We start from the raw sequence: 19,153 nt of genomic DNA, 5'->3' as shown, positions 1-19,153 counted from the left end.
AATCCTTGAATATTTCTGAACCTTGAAAACAAACAAAATTTGTTCAGTAGAAACTGGTGCAGAAAATCTAATTGCATGATTACAAAAAATTTCTTTATAGGATTCCAAGAGGCATGAAGTATAAGTAATTCAGTAACTGTTTCAGTATTTCTACTGAAACTGGTAATTCTTATTAATCCATGCTTTGTAACCTATTCTTTTCAAAGTACAAAGATTCCCCTCTGGACTAGTAGAGTTTTCGACACGAAAGATCTCTGGCGCGAAAGTTTCTCGATTTATCATCGAACACTCGTTCAGACTGGAACGGAAACTCGGCGACTCCGGTGAGCGGATGGATTCAAACGACGTGGAAGGATTAAAAGTCGAAAGAACAAAGTTGTCGAACTGGGAACGCGAGAGAGCGGCCACTTAAGAGGAGAAATATTCCAGAGGGTAGGAATAATCATGAGAATGCAGATCTACTCTGTGAAGTTTGAACATCGATGGTTATCCACGTGAAGTCTTTTTGCGATGCATTATTAGTCATATTCGAAACGACTCAATTTGTTCAGCAATCACTGATAGAAGATACGCCACGTTGCAAAACTGACCGCTAATGAGCCCAGCTGAATAAATTCTACCAGAGCTGGCTATTATGCGAGCATACATGTGTTATAATAATTTTGATTCGAGCTAATATTTGCGCGTTTCCTATTTTAATGAGACCTTAATTAACGTCACATATTTTAAAATATTAATGGACGTTTCATAACGCGTTACTATAAAGTACCACTCGCTCAGAGGAAATCCTAAATCCTTCTGGATTATTAGCTGTTCCTTCGTTACAGTCACTGCACTGCTAATTAGATCAAGTAAATAGCTAATGTAAACGGTAAATCTGAAATTATCAGCGAATAGAGCGATTGTTTTATTCGATACTCTGCCTTCGAAATGGTATGCTTGCTTGTTATACAGTTCCGGTTCGCCGACAATGAGGTTGTAGCGAGCAACGTACATCCGAGATACATTTATCAGTAAAGAGGCAGTAAAATAAAGCTTATTTCGAATATCTTTAAAATACAGTACAGGTAATAAAGGGCTAGCAAACACTGTATCTCGAAATTCCCTAATAAAATTAATATTTATCATAACTAAAGTAAATTCCTTTCAGACAAAGATAGTCAGTTTTTATTCATTCTTATTATTTTTATATACAATTTTTTATTATATATCCTATTTATTTTTTTATACCTCGAAATCAACGATTTTTTATATGCTTTAAGCTGGTTCTACACTACATGTTATATAACAAAGTTAAGTAACGTTTTAGAAAGTAGAAAAAAGAGAACCTATTTTCTGAAAAGTTATACAGTTTTGTTACACATGCAGTGTAGACCCACCTTTACTCTTCTTCCTTCAATTTCAAAATGATATAAGTTATTTTCCTACCCACTATGTGCATGGAAATTCGAATGAAGTTCAAGTGAACTATTTCTTTCAATTTAATCATACTTCAAAAGTTTACGCGATGGCCCAAGTTTCCTACGCAAGTCTAAATCAGCCTACTAATAGTTCAAGCGGGCCTGTGTTTCCTCAGGAAATTCTAATATCGTAGTACAAGTTAATTCTCGTACTTTCCTCGCGTTTCCTTTGCAGCCGTACAAAGAGATCCCACCCCCGCGTTAAATCCGCTCAAGTTTCAGCGCGGTAAAGTTGAGCAGATTAATGGAAACTTTTCTGCTTTAACTCCATCATTCGAGCCTCCATGAATTTCTCCGCGATTCATTTCCCATAAAGAAACTAAAGATGAACGAAGCAGGGAAAGAATTAAACGTTGACTTCGTGAACGCCAGTCACTCGCGATAAGCCATCCATTGTATCGTTAATTGGTTCAAAAGGCTCGCGGTGTTAATTAATAGGCAGCGAGGGACCTCGTGGCGGGAAAATGGATTGGCGATAAATTAAACGATGTAAAAGAGGGAAGAAGCTGCGGGGCAGGTTCCGCGAAGCGATGCCCCATGGGAAATTATAAATAGAGGGTAATACGAGGCCCCATGGCGCAGCTCGCTGACTAATATGTAAAATAATTGAACTCGCTCGCAATTTGTGCATTTGAATTTTTCTACAGCTTTTTCTGCTTCTCTTCTGCCGTTTTAACACACTATAATAACTTCATGGACTCTTTCTTTTCTGTTTTAAGAGGACTGTGTTATTTCATTATAGACTCGTGGCTCAGAGAAGGGGCGTCAATAACAAGAAAATTATTATTTAATGAGACTAACATGCAAATATTTTTAAATAACTTTCAGTAAATACAACTACTCTTTGTCAATATAAATAATTTTCTCTTAAACTCATAAATAGTTTTTCACTTCCCCTCAAAAATATACTTGTTTGGTTTGTGTTACTTTTGTAATACTTACATCTGCGATATATTAAATATCCCAACACACATAATAAGAAATACGTGTCCTACGTGTCACACGATGATAGAAAAATACTCAAACTTCCCTTTAAAGAAATGTTCCCATCCCAATGTCCTTTTCGACTATCAATTGAAAATTTCGCTCCTTGGGGTATAAAGATCCGTGGAACAGGGTGAGCCAAAAAGATGAGTCAAGGGAGAGAAATGCGAGAAGTATGTACGAACGAGTGTTGGATCGGAAGAAAGCATCCTCGACCGAAGAAAGATGACGGTCCCTGGGGAAAAAGGAACACACTCGTAAACAACGCGGTAAAATCTCGCTGCGCGGAAAAAGTAAGGATAATACTGGACGTTTTTCCTCGCGAGCTGGCTGGTAGAAGCAGAGAGAGCCTTTGAACCGAGGCTGGGGAAAGAGGGACAACAAGAACACAGTGTCTCAGGCTCGTAAGGATCAGGTTCACTCGACCACCCTAGATGCGCTCCATGGCAGCTTTTAGCGACAGAAATTCTGCCACAGGTGCTACAGCTCGAGGAGTTCAGGGAAGCAGAGAGTAACTGTGGCTCCTAAACTCGAGGATAAATCAGTGAAAGTGGCGCTGTATGAAACCCCGTGAAATCGTTCGAGGATCCATTCAGCTTCCAAATTATTGGAATCTCTAGACCCTCTCCTGCCAGCTCTCGAAATTCATTCCCACTTTCGAGAAATTAAACGAGATTTCCCCTCGAGGGAACGTCGAACGTCTCGGTATCGTTTACTGCAGAAACTGTTCTCTTCCAAGCATTGCTCTCGATACCAAATAGCTATCGAATGGGTGCTCCAAAGACCCCGAAAGCTGTCACGCGATATTCGACAACTAGCTACGAAACAGTAGTTTCGTTCCCACGTTTGTGTGTGTTGAATGGAGACGCCCTGATTATGTCTCCTGAAACGAATATAAAAAATACTCGAAAGGAAAAGCGCATTTATTGCCACTGAGACAGACATTAAGGATGTCTTTCGAAATGGAATAAAATACGAATGCATGACAGGACAGTCGTCGATGATGGTTCCAAAGAGCACCTCTAATCTTTGCGTTTTCTTAGAGTGAACAAGTTGAGCACTGGAATCGGATGAAATTCCAAATGGAAGAAGACACTCGCCAGTGTCTCTCGCTTGAACTTCCCTTCAAGAGATAAATATTTCTTTTATTACCATTTTGTTATTTATGTATCGAATGGCGTGTATCCTTTGGGTACACGAAGAAGGAAAAATACAATATTTATGAAGGAAGGAAAGAGAGAAAATGTCGTAAGCAGAAATGTAAAGTATTGAAACAAGATGGTGGAAGATGTATATAAAATGATATGGATGAACCAAACTGCATTATCCAACTTCAATATTGAATGTCCCATGTGGGGTAAAATAAGTCTCAAAAATTTTTGTTGAATATCAATGTATGTAATTGAAAATAATTTTGTTATGTCAGAACTGCAGTTACTTTACATATTTTAAAAACGCGTGAAGAAACTCGAGTCCTACGTTCATGGCGCTAAATTTTGTTAATGAAATTTCCGAGCTCTACAAGATGCGATTATCCTCGAACAGAACACGAGGTTACGGGACCGACATGGTCGCTTCACTTCACGTGTCCTTCTGTGCGAAAAAATTACATTCGTCATGCAAATGAATGAGGGTTGAAGAGACGGACATGAGTAGTCGAAATTGCACATATCTCTGGGTAAAAGAGTTGCACTCATTTAGGAAAAAGCGTCTCGGTAAGATTAACCATTCATTGCAGAAAATGAGGAAGAAAATTAAATGTACTTTTATCGCTATTTGTTGGAGAATTTTTAATCTTGGCAAACGTACGACATTAACACAGGTCGTAATAAATATATAAAGACGCGCTTTTACTTGTGAATTGAAAGCTAAATTATTTCATACTCTACCAATTGAATTAATAATTGAATTTCAATCTGTAACACTTTCCATAAATTGTAAATAAAATACATTTCGGTTTTAAAACAGAATTTCTATGGTATTAACAGCATGTAGGAATAGTCTATTGCAAAGGAATTTATTAAAAATATTTTTGCCCCATTCTGGTACCTCCTTATTTCAATATTTTATTATCTACCACAATTTCGATTCTGAAAACCAAATTTCAATTTCCGCGGCCTCTTTCAATAAACGCTTTGGACATGCTACCGAGATAATCTGGACACGCAAATTCGTAACAAATTCACTTATATGTTGGCGCGAACTTGATTTCATTTGTTCGTCGACCGACGTCAAATTCGAATTGCGTTGCAGCAATGAATGTTGGGAAAAAGTGGAAAGAATCCCAACGAGGGTCACTCCGTTTCGCGGTCTCCCTTTGTGCCGACTTGATTGGCTCAAATTGTATCTCACAGAATTATTTTGGACACGTACTTTTTCCCATAAAAGCCTGTGGAATCTTAGGAACTCCATTTTCGAGGGATTATGGTCTAGATATGAGGGAGCATGTGTTAACGAGGGGAAAGAGAAGCAGTCTGTCAACGAGCAGATATTTTTAACCCAGCTAGCCGAAATTGATTTTAACAGAGTATTATCAGTGGTGGAATTCTCATTTTAGTTTCAGCGGCTCTCTCCAACACATGAAATAATCGCTTTCTGGACATGAACCTCTCAAAGCTCCTGTCAATTAAATTCTAAGTAAATTCAAATATATTACAGCGTCGATCTCTTGCTCCATTCTTTCCTGTGGAACTTTCAACCGGGGCTGTTTTAATACGCGAGTATAGGCTGGCAGAGCGAAAACCGCAAAATAAACAGACGGAAAAAGCCTCATTGCCATGAACATGATTATTCTAGAAACGTTTCATAAGTTGCGGTCTTTAAGCCGCTGAAACAGGGCTATTTATTTAAGCGATTGTGAGCAGCAGCATGGATTTTACGTTCAGACTCAATCTCTACTGTATGAGTGGCATTTAAAGGAACAGTGATACTTGAGTTAGAAAAGTGGTTTCGGTCACTTTTTCTGTAATAATATTCGCACATTTTTAGCTCCTTTAACTTTTTGAATAGACACATAAAAAAGTCGTAGTTGTGATAATTTCCTATTCTTTCTAGGCATAGTGTGGGTTACAATATTTATGAATATATGAAATGTGTGATGTATACATTAATTTGTGTAAAAAATACAGAGATTAATAAACTTCTAAAATTTTCAATTTTGCAATTTTTAGTATCCTCAAACACTCTTATCCACACACCTATTCAATATTTCAAATTCCAAATATTCAGAACATTTCTACCGGTTCAGTTTCCAAATTTCAATCCCTGAAACCGAATCACTTATCGTGATATCGGAACAATTCTGTTCAATAGAATTCCAATTATTCAACCGTATTACGTTACAATAGTAACACAACGCCACACGGGAGTGAATAGAGGCATTGGAAAATGAAGCACTCTGTGTCAATGAACCAACACAATGCCAATAAATCCTCTTAAATCCTTTTAATTCCATAGCGCCAAAAATGTCCTCATGAAACAAATTCTCCCAGTACTAAATCCTCAATCATTAATGTTTCAGTTACTGGGACGACCGCGGAAGCCACACGTGAGAGGGAAGAGTCACTCCTGAGTACATACAACGCACGAAGGACCAGCCGATCCTTTGCCTGGTCGTCGTCCAGCACAACGACCGCGATGCAAGAGACTAGTTCTGTCGGAAAACTCTCTCAAACAGCATCCTGGCGCGCGGATGACACGAGGGAGCGGATTTCGCTGGACGCAGTGAAACTGGTCAGCGTCGGCTCAGACACGAAGATGCAGGGGGACAGGGCGATAGCTGAGAACGACACGGGAGAAGTGAAAATGTCCTGTCGAAATTCGAGCGTGTGCACGAGTAGCACAGCTGACAGGAGACAGACGATAAACGCATCCACGGGACGGACGTTTATCCAATCCACGACGAGACGTTCTACGTCGGACATGCTCTACTCGGGGAGTTTTGACAACGTAAGTCGGCGCGCGTTTCGAGTTACATGCGTCCGATCCTTGGGCGTCTTCCAGGCGACGGATCTTTTCTATTTGTCAGTATCTTAGTGGAGATGGCATCAGGGATTCAGGATAAAATTAACTCACTAAACTAATAGAGGTTGCAATAAATTAAACGGTCACTAATTTTGAGGGGAAAAATTAACGAGTTATCTCACTGCACCTTTCGGTGCGTCGTGAAGTGGAGAATTTTTTTCGGATAAGTTCTATAACTAACAGTGGAAGTAGAGGCTTTGCCCTTTAGAATGAGACCACGCTCACTTCCGTACGATTTTTTTTGACGGAGGTACAGCAGTTCAAAGATTAACTACTTTTTCGACCTCTGAATCACTGCCTGATCTAGAGGCTGGATGCTCACTTTTCATTCAGATCGCGATATCTCGGCGAAAAAAAATCGCAGATCATTCGCCAGGGCCTCGTTCGAAAGGAGAGGGCTCCAGCTACTACAGCCCTGCAGAAAATATCGCGGAAAAAATTTATCAAGCTACTGACAGACGATTGAATTTGGAAAACTTTCTGCGAAAAACCACCCCCACTTTCTCGGCGGTTCGTGAAGTCAAGAATTTTTTTCGGACAAATTCAACGGAGGAATGTTATAGTAGAGGCTTTGCCCTTTAGAATGAGACCACCCTCACTTCCGTACGATTTTTTCTGACAGAGCTACAGCAGCTCAAAGATTCACTACTTTTCCGACCTCTGGATCACTGCCTGATCCAGAGGCTAGATGCTCACTTTTCATTCAGATCGCGATATCTCGGCGAAAAAAAATCGCAGATCATTGGCCAGGGTCTCGTTCGAAAGGAGAGGGCTCCTGCTATTACGCCTCTGCAGAAAATATCGCGGAAAAAATTTATCAAGCTACTGACAGACGATTGAATTTGGAAAACTTTCTGCGAAAAACCGCCCTCACTTTCTCGGCGGTTCGTGAAGTCAAGAATTTTTTTCGGACAAATTCAACGGAGGGATGTTATAGTAGATGCTTTGCCCTTTAGAATGAGACCAGGCTCACTTCCGTACGATTTTTTCTGACAGAGCTACAGCAGCTCAAAGATTCACTACTTTTTCGACCTCTGGATCACTGCCTGATCCAGACGCTAGATGCTCACTTTTCATTCAGATCGGGATATCTCGGCGAAAAAAAATCGCAGATCATTCGCCAGGGCCTCGTTCGAAAGCAGAGGGCTCCAGCTACTACAGTCCTGCAGAAAATATCGCGGAAAAAATTTATCAAGCTACTGACAGACGATTGAATTTGGAAAACTTTCTGCGAAAAACCACCCCCACTTTCTCGGCGGGTCGTGAAGTCAGGAATTTTTTTCGGACAAATTCAACGGAGGGATGTTATAGTAGAGGCTTTGCCCTTTAGAATGAGACCACGCTCACTTCCGTACGATTTTTTCTGACAGAGGTACAGCAGCTCAAAGATTCACTACTTTTTCGACCTCTGGATCACTGCCTGATCCAGAGGCTGGATGCTCACTTTTCATTCAGATCGCGATATCTCGGTGAAAAAAAATCCGAGATCATTCGCCAGGGTCTCGTTCGAAAGGAGAGGGCTCCTGCTACTACACCCCTGCAGAAAATATAGCGGAAAAAATTTATCAAGCTACTGACAGACGATTGAATTTGGAAAACTTTCTGCGAAAAACCACCCCCACTTTCTCGGCGGTTCGTGAAGTCAAGAATTTTTTTCGGACAAATTCAACGGAGGGATGTTATAGTAGATGCTTTGCCCTTTAGAATGAGACCAGGCTCACTTCCGTACGATTTTTTCTGACAGAGCTACAGCAGCTCAAAGGTTCACTACTTTTTCGACCTCTGGATCACTGCCTGATCCAGAGGCTAGATGCTCACTTTTCATTCAGATCGCGATATCTCGGCGAAAAAAAATCGCAGATCATTCGCCAGGGTCTCGTTCGAAAGGAGAGGGCTCCTGCTATTACGCCCCTGCAGAAAATATCGCGGAAAAAATTTATCAAGCTACTGACAGACGATTGAATTTGGAAAACTTTCTGCGAAAAACCGCCCTCACTTTCTCGGCCGGTCGTGAAGTCAAGAATTTTTTTCGGACAAATTCAACGGAGGGATGTTATAGTAGAGGCTCTGCCCTTTAGAATGAGACCACGCTCACTTCCGTACGATTTTTTCTGACAGAGCTACAGCAGCTCAAAGATTCACTACTTTTTCGACCTCTGGATCACTGCCTGATCCAGACGCTAGATGCTCACTTTTCATTCAGATCGGGATATCTCGGCGAAAAAAAATCGCAGATCATTCGCCAGGGCCTCGTTCGAAAGCAGAGAGCTCCAGCTACTACAGCCCTGCAGAAAATATAGCGGAAAAAATTTATCAAGCTACTGACAGACGATTGAATTTGGAAAACTTTCTGCGAAAAACCACCCCCACTTTCTCGGCGGGTCGTGAAGTCAGGAATTTTTTTCGGACAAATTCAACGGAGGGATGTTATAGTAGAGGCTTTGCCCTTTAGAATGAGACCAGGCTCACTTCCGTACGATTTTTTCTGACAGAGCTACAGCAGCTCAAAGGTTCACTACTTTTTCGACCTCTGGATCACTGCCTGATCCAGAGGCTAGATGCTCACTTTTCATTCAGATCGCGATATCTCGGCGAAAAAAAATCGCAGATCATTCGCCAGGGTCTCGTTCGAAAGGAGAGGGCTCCTGATATTACGCCCCTGCAGAAAATATCGCGGAAAAAATTTATCAAGGTACTGACAGACGATTGAATTTGGAAAACTTTCTGCGAAAAACCACCCCCACTTTCTCGGCGGGTCGTGAAGTCAGGAATTTTTTTCGGACAAATTCAACGGAGGGATGTTATAGTAGAGGCTTTGCCCTTTAGAATGAGACCACGCTCACTTCCGTACGATTTTTTCTGACAGAGCTACAGCAGCTCAAAGATTCACTACTTTTCCGACCTCTGGATCACTGCCTGATCCAGAGGCTAGATGCTCACTTTTCATTCAGATCGCGATATCTCGGCGAAAAAAAATCGCAGATCATTCGCCAGGGCCTCGTTCGAAAGCAGAGGGCTCCAGCTACTACAGTCCTGCAGAAAATATCGCGGAAAAAATTTATCAAGCTACTGACAGACGATTGAATTTGGAAAACTTTCTGCGAAAAACCACCCCCACTTTCTCGGCGGGTCGTGAAGTCAGGAATTTTTTTCGGACAAATTCAACGGAGGGATGTTATAGTAGAGGCTTTGCCCTTTAGAATGAGACCACGCTCACTTCCGTACGATTTTTTCTGACAGAGGTACAGCAGCTCAAAGATTCACTACTTTTTCGACCTCTGGATCACTGCCTGATCCAGAGGCTGGATGCTCACTTTTCATTCAGATCGCGATATCTCGGTGAAAAAAAATCCGAGATCATTCGCCAGGGTCTCGTTCGAAAGGAGAGGGCTCCTGCTACTACACCCCTGCAGAAAATATAGCGGAAAAAATTTATCAAGCTACTGACAGACGATTGAATTTGGAAAACTTTCTGCGAAAAACCACCCCCACTTTCTCGGCGGTTCGTGAAGTCAAGAATTTTTTTCGGACAAATTCAACGGAGGGATGTTATAGTAGATGCTTTGCCCTTTAGAATGAGACCAGGCTCACTTCCGTACGATTTTTTCTGACAGAGCTACAGCAGCTCAAAGGTTCACTACTTTTTCGACCTCTGGATCACTGCCTGATCCAGAGGCTAGATGCTCACTTTTCATTCAGATCGCGATATCTCGGCGAAAAAAAATCGCAGATCATTCGCCAGGGTCTCGTTCGAAAGGAGAGGGCTCCTGCTATTACGCCCCTGCAGAAAATATCGCGGAAAAAATTTATCAAGCTACTGACAGACGATTGAATTTGGAAAACTTTCTGCGAAAAACCGCCCTCACTTTCTCGGCCGGTCGTGAAGTCAAGAATTTTTTTCGGACAAATTCAACGGAGGGATGTTATAGTAGAGGCTCTGCCCTTTAGAATGAGACCACGCTCACTTCCGTACGATTTTTTCTGACAGAGCTACAGCAGCTCAAAGATTCACTACTTTTTCGACCTCTGGATCACTGCCTGATCCAGACGCTAGATGCTCACTTTTCATTCAGATCGGGATATCTCGGCGAAAAAAAATCGCAGATCATTCGCCAGGGCCTCGTTCGAAAGCAGAGAGCTCCAGCTACTACAGCCCTGCAGAAAATATAGCGGAAAAAATTTATCAAGCTACTGACAGACGATTGAATTTGGAAAACTTTCTGCGAAAAACCACCCCCACTTTCTCGGCGGGTCGTGAAGTCAGGAATTTTTTTCGGACAAATTCAACGGAGGGATGTTATAGTAGAGGCTTTGCCCTTTAGAATGAGACCAGGCTCACTTCCGTACGATTTTTTCTGACAGAGCTACAGCAGCTCAAAGGTTCACTACTTTTTCGACCTCTGGATCACTGCCTGATCCAGAGGCTAGATGCTCACTTTTCATTCAGATCGCGATATCTCGGCGAAAAAAAATCGCAGATCATTCGCCAGGGTCTCGTTCGAAAGGAGAGGGCTCCTGATATTACGCCCCTGCAGAAAATATCGCGGAAAAAATTTATCAAGGTACTGACAGACGATTGAATTTGGAAAACTTTCTGCGAAAAACCACCCCCACTTTCTCGGCGGGTCGTGAAGTCAGGAATTTTTTTCGGACAAATTCAACGGAGGGATGTTATAGTAGAGGCTTTGCCCTTTAGAATGAGACCACGCTCACTTCCGTACGATTTTTTCTGACAGAGCTACAGCAGCTCAAAGATTCACTACTTTTCCGACCTCTGGATCACTGCCTGATCCAGAGGCTAGATGCTCACTTTTCATTCAGATCGCGATATCTCGGCGAAAAAAAATCGCAGATCATTCGCCAGGGCCTCGTACGAAAGCAGAGAGCTCCAGCTACTACAGCCCTGCAGAAAATATCGCGGAAAAAATTTATCAAGCTACTGACAGACCATTGAATTTGGAAAACTTTCTGCGAAAAACCACCCCCACTTTCTCGGCGGGTCGTGAAGTCAGGAATTTTTTTCGGACAAATTCAACGGAGGGATGTTATAGTAGAGGCTTTGCCCTTTAGAATGAGACCACGCTCACTTCCGTACGATTTTTTCTGACAGAGGTACAGCAGCTCAAAGATTCACTACTTTTTCGACCTCTGGATCACTGCCTGATCCAGAGGCTGGATGCTCACTTTTCATTCAGGGCGCGATATCTCGGCGAAAAAAAATCCGAGATCATTCGCCAGGGTCTCGTTCGAAAGGAGAGGGCTCCTGCTACTACACCCCTGCAGAAAATATAGCGGAAAAAATTTATCAAGCTACTGACAGACGATTGAATTTGGAAAACTTTCTGCGAAAAACCACCCCCACTTTCTCGGCGGTTCGTGAAGTCAAGAATTTTTTTCGGACAAATTCAACGGAGGGATGTTATAGTAGATGCTTTGCCCTTTAGAATGAGACCAGGCTCACTTCCGTACGATTTTTTCTGACAGAGCTACAGCAGCTCAAAGGTTCACTACTTTTTCGACCTCTGGATCACTGCCTGATCCAGAGGCTAGATGCTCACTTTTCATTCAGATCGCGATATCTCGGCGAAAAAAAATCGCAGATCATTCGCCAGGGTCTCGTTCGAAAGGAGAGGGCTCCTGCTATTACGCCCCTGCAGAAAATATCGCGGAAAAAATTTATCAAGGTACTGACAGACGATTGAATTTGGAAAACTTTCTGCGAAAAACCACCCCCACTTTCTCGGCGGGTCGTGAAGTCAGGAATTTTTTTCGGACAAATTCAACGGAGGGATGTTATAGTAGAGGCTTTGCCCTTTAGAATGAGACCACGCTCACTTCCGTACGATTTTTTCTGACAGAGCTACAGCAGCTCAAAGATTCACTACTTTTCCGACCTCTGGATCACTGCCTGATCCAGAGGCTAGATGCTCACTTTTCATTCAGATCGCGATATCTCGGCGAAAAAAAATCGCAGATCATTCACCAAGGTCTCGTTCGAAAGGAGAAGGTTTCAGTACCTTGTACGCTTCTGGAAGTACTCATAAAGTGTTCGAACATATCTCTACACTCCACTACTTGAAAATATTACTTTTTTCTTGAAAATATTCCTGAAAAGTTCAGAACTTTTCTACCAAATTCGAAGCTACTTGTGACGCTCGTGTTATAAAGAAAATGCACAGAAATAATTGAAACACAAGGGAATTAGAAAACTTCCACATGCAATACCTGAGATTCAGCCGCATGAGCGGGAGGGAAAGGAGCGCTAGTAAAATGAATTCACAACGTCGACATAGAAATGCAATAATAGTCGCAATACGTTTCCCAAGTTCCCAATAATTCCACAGGGCAGCGATAACTATAATTTAAGCGCTATCAGGACACCGGTTGCCCGGGGCATCGTTAGGCTCTCATTTAATTAATGACCTGACACCTGCGCGGCGCAGGATTATTGCTCATCGATCGTATAAATTTTCAATCGCGACAGACTTAAGTTAATACGGGCCCGTTTTGATATACGCGCTCTGGATGCAGATAAAGGGCTTCGCTGGTAGGAAATCTCCACGAGAGCCTGAAATTGCCAAAAAAATCGGATCAACGTCATCGGGATCGGTCTGTAAATTATCACGGTGCCTTCAAATATGTGCAGATAGTGCCGAGGCAGGGGAATCGATCGCAGTCCAAGATCATCTCGCACAGCACGAGCCTGGCCAGCACAGCACCCACGCTCTTCTCGACGAACGATGTTGTCCGACGTCAAATGAGACACGTCGCAGACGTTTGCGAGAAGTTCAACGTCGGCGACGAGGCCAAGCACGAATTTTATAGCCCAAACTACCCGGATAACTATCCCAATCTGACTGAGTGCATTCGTGTGCTGGAAGGTGAGCAAATTTTTGTTTTTTTGTAGATGGTAATTTAGGGAACATTTTTATGAGAAGTGGAATAAAGTGGAATGTGGTTTGAAGAACCAATGAATAATGATTTTAGAGAAAATTGGGTTGAAAATAGAGGCGCATGAGGCAGAGTTGATATTGTAATATTTGGTATGAAATGTTCAAATATTCTTCTTGTTTTAGAGAATGAAATCCAAAACAGTGAAATAAGCTAATAATTTAGAAATGCAAGATATTTAAAATTGCATCTACTGAGGGAAATTCGTAACTATATCTAAGCATCCTGTAGGTACTGCTAATTGTCATATTACATAATAAGACTACAGAGATCCAATTACATTGTATCATACTACCAGCACCATATCCTTGAAGGATTAATTTTCATATTTTTAATAATTTCGCATATATGATTCTTTCTATAATTTGTATTTCCTAAAATTTCCAGCTCACTTTCAGCATTTTCAGTGAAAAACAATTTCTACTCATTAGAAAAATAATTCAAGTTACGCCTCCCACCTCGTATTATAATAATAGTATGACATTATCGTAAACGATACCATAGTGCACCTCGAATGCTGATGAAAATAGAAGACAGAACACAGTTACCCAGAAAGGGTACATGCTTCATTATTTTTGCTCCCCGAAATCCCCACTAAATTAAAAATCCTCGTCCTTCAATTTCCCGAAATATTCGAGGATTCAGCGCGCGAGAATTTTCACAGACTTTCGCAGAAAGAATGGTCCCTCTCGTTCCCAGCTTCCCACTTACTGTGAATCAAAATTCAAAGAAGAAAGAAAGCAAAAGCTCCCACTGTAGCTCTCGACAGGGACGATCGAGGCTGTTATGCATTCAGAGCACAAGTAGCCGCGGGAAATGACACATTATATCAAAGAAAGTAAATTCATTATGGAAGCGAATTTTCGCTTATCTCTTTAACTCAAGGAATTAATTCGACGCCGCTGGCGCTGCACGTTGGATCATTCGCGCTTGATATTCCCCTCGTTTCATATGTATAAGTTCCTCGTAACTTCTTGATGGTCCTAAACTTGGGAAAGGGGAACGAGAACGACGGGGTGATTGATACACTACGGCGGTTCTGCTTGGCCCCGATGAGGATCTCTCGCCGAGCAAATCCACGCGGACGTCGGTGTACGCCACGTCGATGCGCGTCAGCGGCCAATCAACAAACGCACTTTTACTCCTTTTCGCCCGCGAATAAACAAGATCGTGATTTATAATAAACGAGCCACGGTTGGAATTAATAACAGCGAACCGTCGCGACCGATTGCTCGTAAAGGAAAACGCGTTACGATTAATGGCGAGCAAACGGTACACATTCGCTTCTTTTTATGCGATCGGATTCCCGACGTCGCTCGTGGATTAATCGCACGAAATGTTGGAAAGCTATAAATCGTGGCATTTGCTATCTTTTTAACTCTGGCTCAGATAAAAACTTACTCGATTCTGGTTAGGATTCTCATTCTGGATTACGTGCTGCATTACCATCATTTTTATTTGCTTCCACAGTACTAATGGCTTCAAGTTTTTATTTTGCAGAAATTTCAATATTGATCTATTCCCGAACATTCGAGTTTTTTAATGTTTCAATTTGTTTAATACGTGTTTACTAAATATTTCAATAAAATTATGAAGCGCAATTTTGAAGTATGTATTATGAAATAAATCACTAGACTGCAGATATTTATGCATTTATGGGAAATTTCGATGTGAAAACAAATAGGTATAGAATATAGGTATAGAATCCATAATGTAGAAATTTATACAAGACACTGAAAGTTAAATACGCTTTATAATATTTGAGAGTGAAATCAATTTTTAAATTAACTGTATTTAAATAACAAGTCTATAAATTTAGCAGTATATAAATCACTAATACTGCCAAACTATAAAGAAAAGCAGTAACTGCAGAAAAATGTGAAATTGAATGAAATTCTTGAACATGTTACGTCTTGCATAAATGCAGAATAGAAGTAAAATATTTTTAGTAGAGAGTAATTTTCTGCATTGTTGAGCAGAATAAATGTCCGAAGTTCCCACTCCCTACTGTCTCAAGCTACCAAATACTTTCATAGCCAACTGTAACTTCAGCCGAGCTCCATGTCTCGATAAAGGATCGATAAATCCGTACAGACTCGTTTCCTCGTCTCGAGAGACTCTTAAACCGCTTTTCGGTCTTCGAAAGACATCCCCAGCTTTTCCTCCTCGAAGTCATCGAGTTTTAGCAGCGAACGGATGCGTTTTGCCTCCTTTTATGTCAGATATAATGCATAACGACCAGGGCTCCTTTTGTCCCGTGATCCCGACGGAAGAAGTACCACGATGCCAGAGCCATGAACCAAAAGAAAGAGCAAGACGCGTGTCGTTCGCGGAACGTTCCTTTTAGCCGCCTCGAACGCCTCGAAACGAAGCGTATTGGGCAAACGAGGGCAGCTGGGTTGTGTTCGAAATTGAGTCAGGGTCGCGACGAACCGTGTACACTGAATCTTCTTCTGATGTACGAAAATAGTATCCCACAGTGATTGCTGGTCCTCGGCCGAGTTTTGGAAACGATAGGCCCGAGACAGGCGCGCTTGGTTCTCGCCTCGGCGATCTCAGCTCGTAAAATTTTATGGAAACACGTTGCTCTCTGCGCACGCGAACCTGTGAAGCGATATCTGACACAGAGAGCATCGTAGGTATTGTTCCATGGACAGATATAAGGACTTCTCTCGCGATTCCCTTTTAAACGTCCCTCTCTCTACCAAACGTGAACGCCCTCGCGAGACGTGGAAACGTGGAATCGAATATCGCGGAGGGGAATAAATTCCAGGCTGCAATGCTTGTAAATCATATGCAGCCGATATCGTTGCGCACCGACGCACCTTATTTCCTTTCTACCCGTTCGACTAACGTTCGGCTAGCGTTGTTGCCACGGATTTGCACAGGGAACTCTTGGGCGAGGATTACGCGGCCGAGAATATAGTCGGTTAAATCGTAACAACGTGAGTTGAATACATTTCCAGGTGTACTTATCTGATAATATTCTTTCCTCGGCTCGTCGAGGCGCGCTGATAAGGACGGGGAAACTGCAATTGGTTCGTGAAGCGATAAGACGACTGCGATCGACCTCTTAACGCTTCGTGTCAGGGGAAACTATGCGATGGAATGCGAAAGAAAGGCCAAGTCTAATTCGAGCGGTCGGGTGGACGAATGTTTGCTGAGGAACGTTTGGAGCGATTCTTGCGAAGCGAGGGATGTGCTTGTGGAAGGGGACTCTGGAATATTCTACTTGGAATTCATTTTTTTAGAGGTTTTATTAGTCTGAGTTCAGGGGGAGGTCTGGAATTTAAACGATAGAATTTTTAATGCTTAATCGCTTGCTTGGGGTTTTTAAATTCTTTGCTTGATTTCTGAGATTTATATTTCACCTGATTTTACATAAATTATTTCTATTAATGCTGCTTGAAAGGTGGTAACAATTTTCGTGTGAAGTTTTAAAGGGTGTAATATCATGTCCCGCTGTTTTATCCTTGATTCAAATTAATGCAGCATCTGTGGCCTGTAGACACCGTATGTTACTTGTGGGAAAATACTATAGAATATTGTATGGCAGAATTAACTATATTAATCTTGCTTATTAAAAAACTTGTATTTATTAAAAAATTCAGGCTTATTAAAAAATTTGTAGAAACTTTTTCACCTCACTGTGCTTCCTAACCTGAGCTTCGTTAAAAGTATTCAAGTATCTCAAAACTGAGTGTATGATCATCTGATTCGCAAAGTCTCTAAATCGCGAAAGACAGCGAAGTCCAGGTTCAGAGGAACAGCTTCCAAGAGTATAGAAACCCTCATAGAGAAATAAACAAGGAGCAGTAACTAGTATCACTGAATCCAGCAGTCAGCCAGTGCATCAGAGCCGCCATTAGGTACAGCGAGGTGATTATGGAGTATTCAACATCCCCACGTAAATTATGTCAACTAATTATCCCCCAACGTCAATATGACTTCCGGAAGGATTAAGGAAGTTTAACTGGGGATAGAATCGACTTAAACCCTGTGCACAGAGGGTTGTTTGAAATTACACAAATTACCAAATCGTGGAGCACTCTCGTCGCTCCTGGACTCGCCTCTTGGAGAGCAATTCTTCTGACCACGCTACAGTTTCAAGTATTGTCTTTCTCGCGCTTCCAGAGTTCGGTCGATTTCTTACGAAATCGAGGCAAGCTCGTTAAACTTGGCCGTTGGCACGCCAGACGACAGAAACTTTTGGAGGATAATCGAGCGGGCAAAGGTCAGCGGTCCCTTCGTGAGCTGAACCGACGCTGTCCTCGCGAGCGACAGCGGAGCAGTCCTGATCAAAGTTTAATTGGAACAATTCGGATAGTTCCGTAGCAGAGAGTGAGGAAATCGCTTGGAGCGAGATCTAGTCGTACGCGCCCCAACGAAATTGCGAACGAATTGATGAACGATCGAGGGTGAAGGCTACTCGATTCCGCGCTTGATATAACAGAGATAACATCCAGCCACTGGAATAGCAGATTTGGTATCCTCTATGCATTCACGATGGAGTTTCGAGTTTGCTCGGGCCTGTGTATCGGAAAACACAAGCCTGACGGAAGCACTGGTTAGCCTTGATCCAACGTTTAGATCGCTAGGCCCACAGAGGATCCATTAACGATGATGGAACCGCCGAGGCGATCTCTTCATTAACGCCACGATTAATGCTGTTGAAACTTTCAATTCTCGATCACGAATAGAAAATTTTGCCAGGGGGAAAAGTAATGTTGTTAAAGAGTGAGAGATAAGTATAGTTGTAAGTGTAAGCTCAGTTTTAGAGGAGTCACTGTCAACTTCTAGAATAATAGTTTTTCTTGGAGATGAACTTGTGACTGAGGATTTAGAGCAATTTTGAGTGAAAAAGTCAATCGTCTAAAATAACCAATCGAGGTAAATATTTTTACTGTAGTAGATGGGATGATGGATGTTTTGATACAGTTGATGGTGGCGATAAAGGCCAGAAGGAAATAGATACATTAGACGTTTAGGATCCAGTATGAGATCACTGAAGTATTTCGATTGGTGATCTTAGGCGGCTGGTAAATCGCAGTGAATTATCCTGTGTGATAGTAGAAATTGTAAGAAGCTTTTCCGCTTTATAGTTTTAACAGATTCGTAGGTTTGAAAAATTCAAAAACTTGAAACATTGAACTCCAAAACTTTGAATGTTTAACAACTTGGCACTTCGAAAATAAAAAAATTCTAAATTTAATAATCTGTGTATTCGATAATTTGAAAAGTTGAAAATTTGAAAATTTAAAAATTTTTAAATTTAAAAGTTTGAAGATTTGAAAATTAAAAAATTTGAATACTCAGAAAATTGAAGATTTGGAAATTGGAGGATTTGAAAATTTAAAAATCTTATAACTTTGGAACTTTAGAACTTTGGCATCTTGGAGGCTCGGAACCTGGAAGCCTTGAAAGCTTGCAGACTTAAAACCTTGGAGGCTTGAAGTTGGAGGCTTGGTGCCTTGAAAGCTTGGAGGCTTGGAGTCTTGAAACTTTGAAATTTGTAAATTCTCAGACTTCGAAACTTCAAGACCTTGAGACTATGAGACTCTGAAATTTTTAAACGTTAAGTCTTTAAAATGCCGCAATTTCGAATGCCCGAAAGCTAAAATCTTCAAAAATGAAAAACTTGAAGCTTCTCAAATGTTCCAATTTCTGAAGTTGAACTTTACGCCTGAGGAACTCTCCCCCTGAGTGGGTCTCAAGACCAAATGTCTTGCGGAGTG

General features: G+C 41.6%; 1 protein-coding gene across 1 annotated transcript in view; it reads left to right on the top strand.

Moving 5' to 3' along the window:
* The window catches only part of Neto (Neuropilin and tolloid-like), a 120,436-nt gene that overhangs the window by 72,871 nt on the left and 28,412 nt on the right, over nt 1-19,153 (top strand). The window contains exons 2-3 of the mRNA XM_076383028.1: nt 5,965-6,392; nt 13,114-13,348. Coding sequence (XP_076239143.1) covers nt 5,965-6,392; nt 13,114-13,348 — 663 coding nt within the window. The remainder of the gene's footprint in view (nt 1-5,964; nt 6,393-13,113; nt 13,349-19,153) is intronic.

This window comes from Calliopsis andreniformis, chromosome 8 (assembly GCF_051401765.1).
Source record: "Calliopsis andreniformis isolate RMS-2024a chromosome 8, iyCalAndr_principal, whole genome shotgun sequence".
Classification (NCBI taxonomy): domain Eukaryota; kingdom Metazoa; phylum Arthropoda; class Insecta; order Hymenoptera; family Andrenidae; genus Calliopsis; species Calliopsis andreniformis.
The sequence above is the reverse complement of the archived record's forward strand: the minus strand, read 5'-3'. Positions and strand labels throughout refer to the sequence as shown.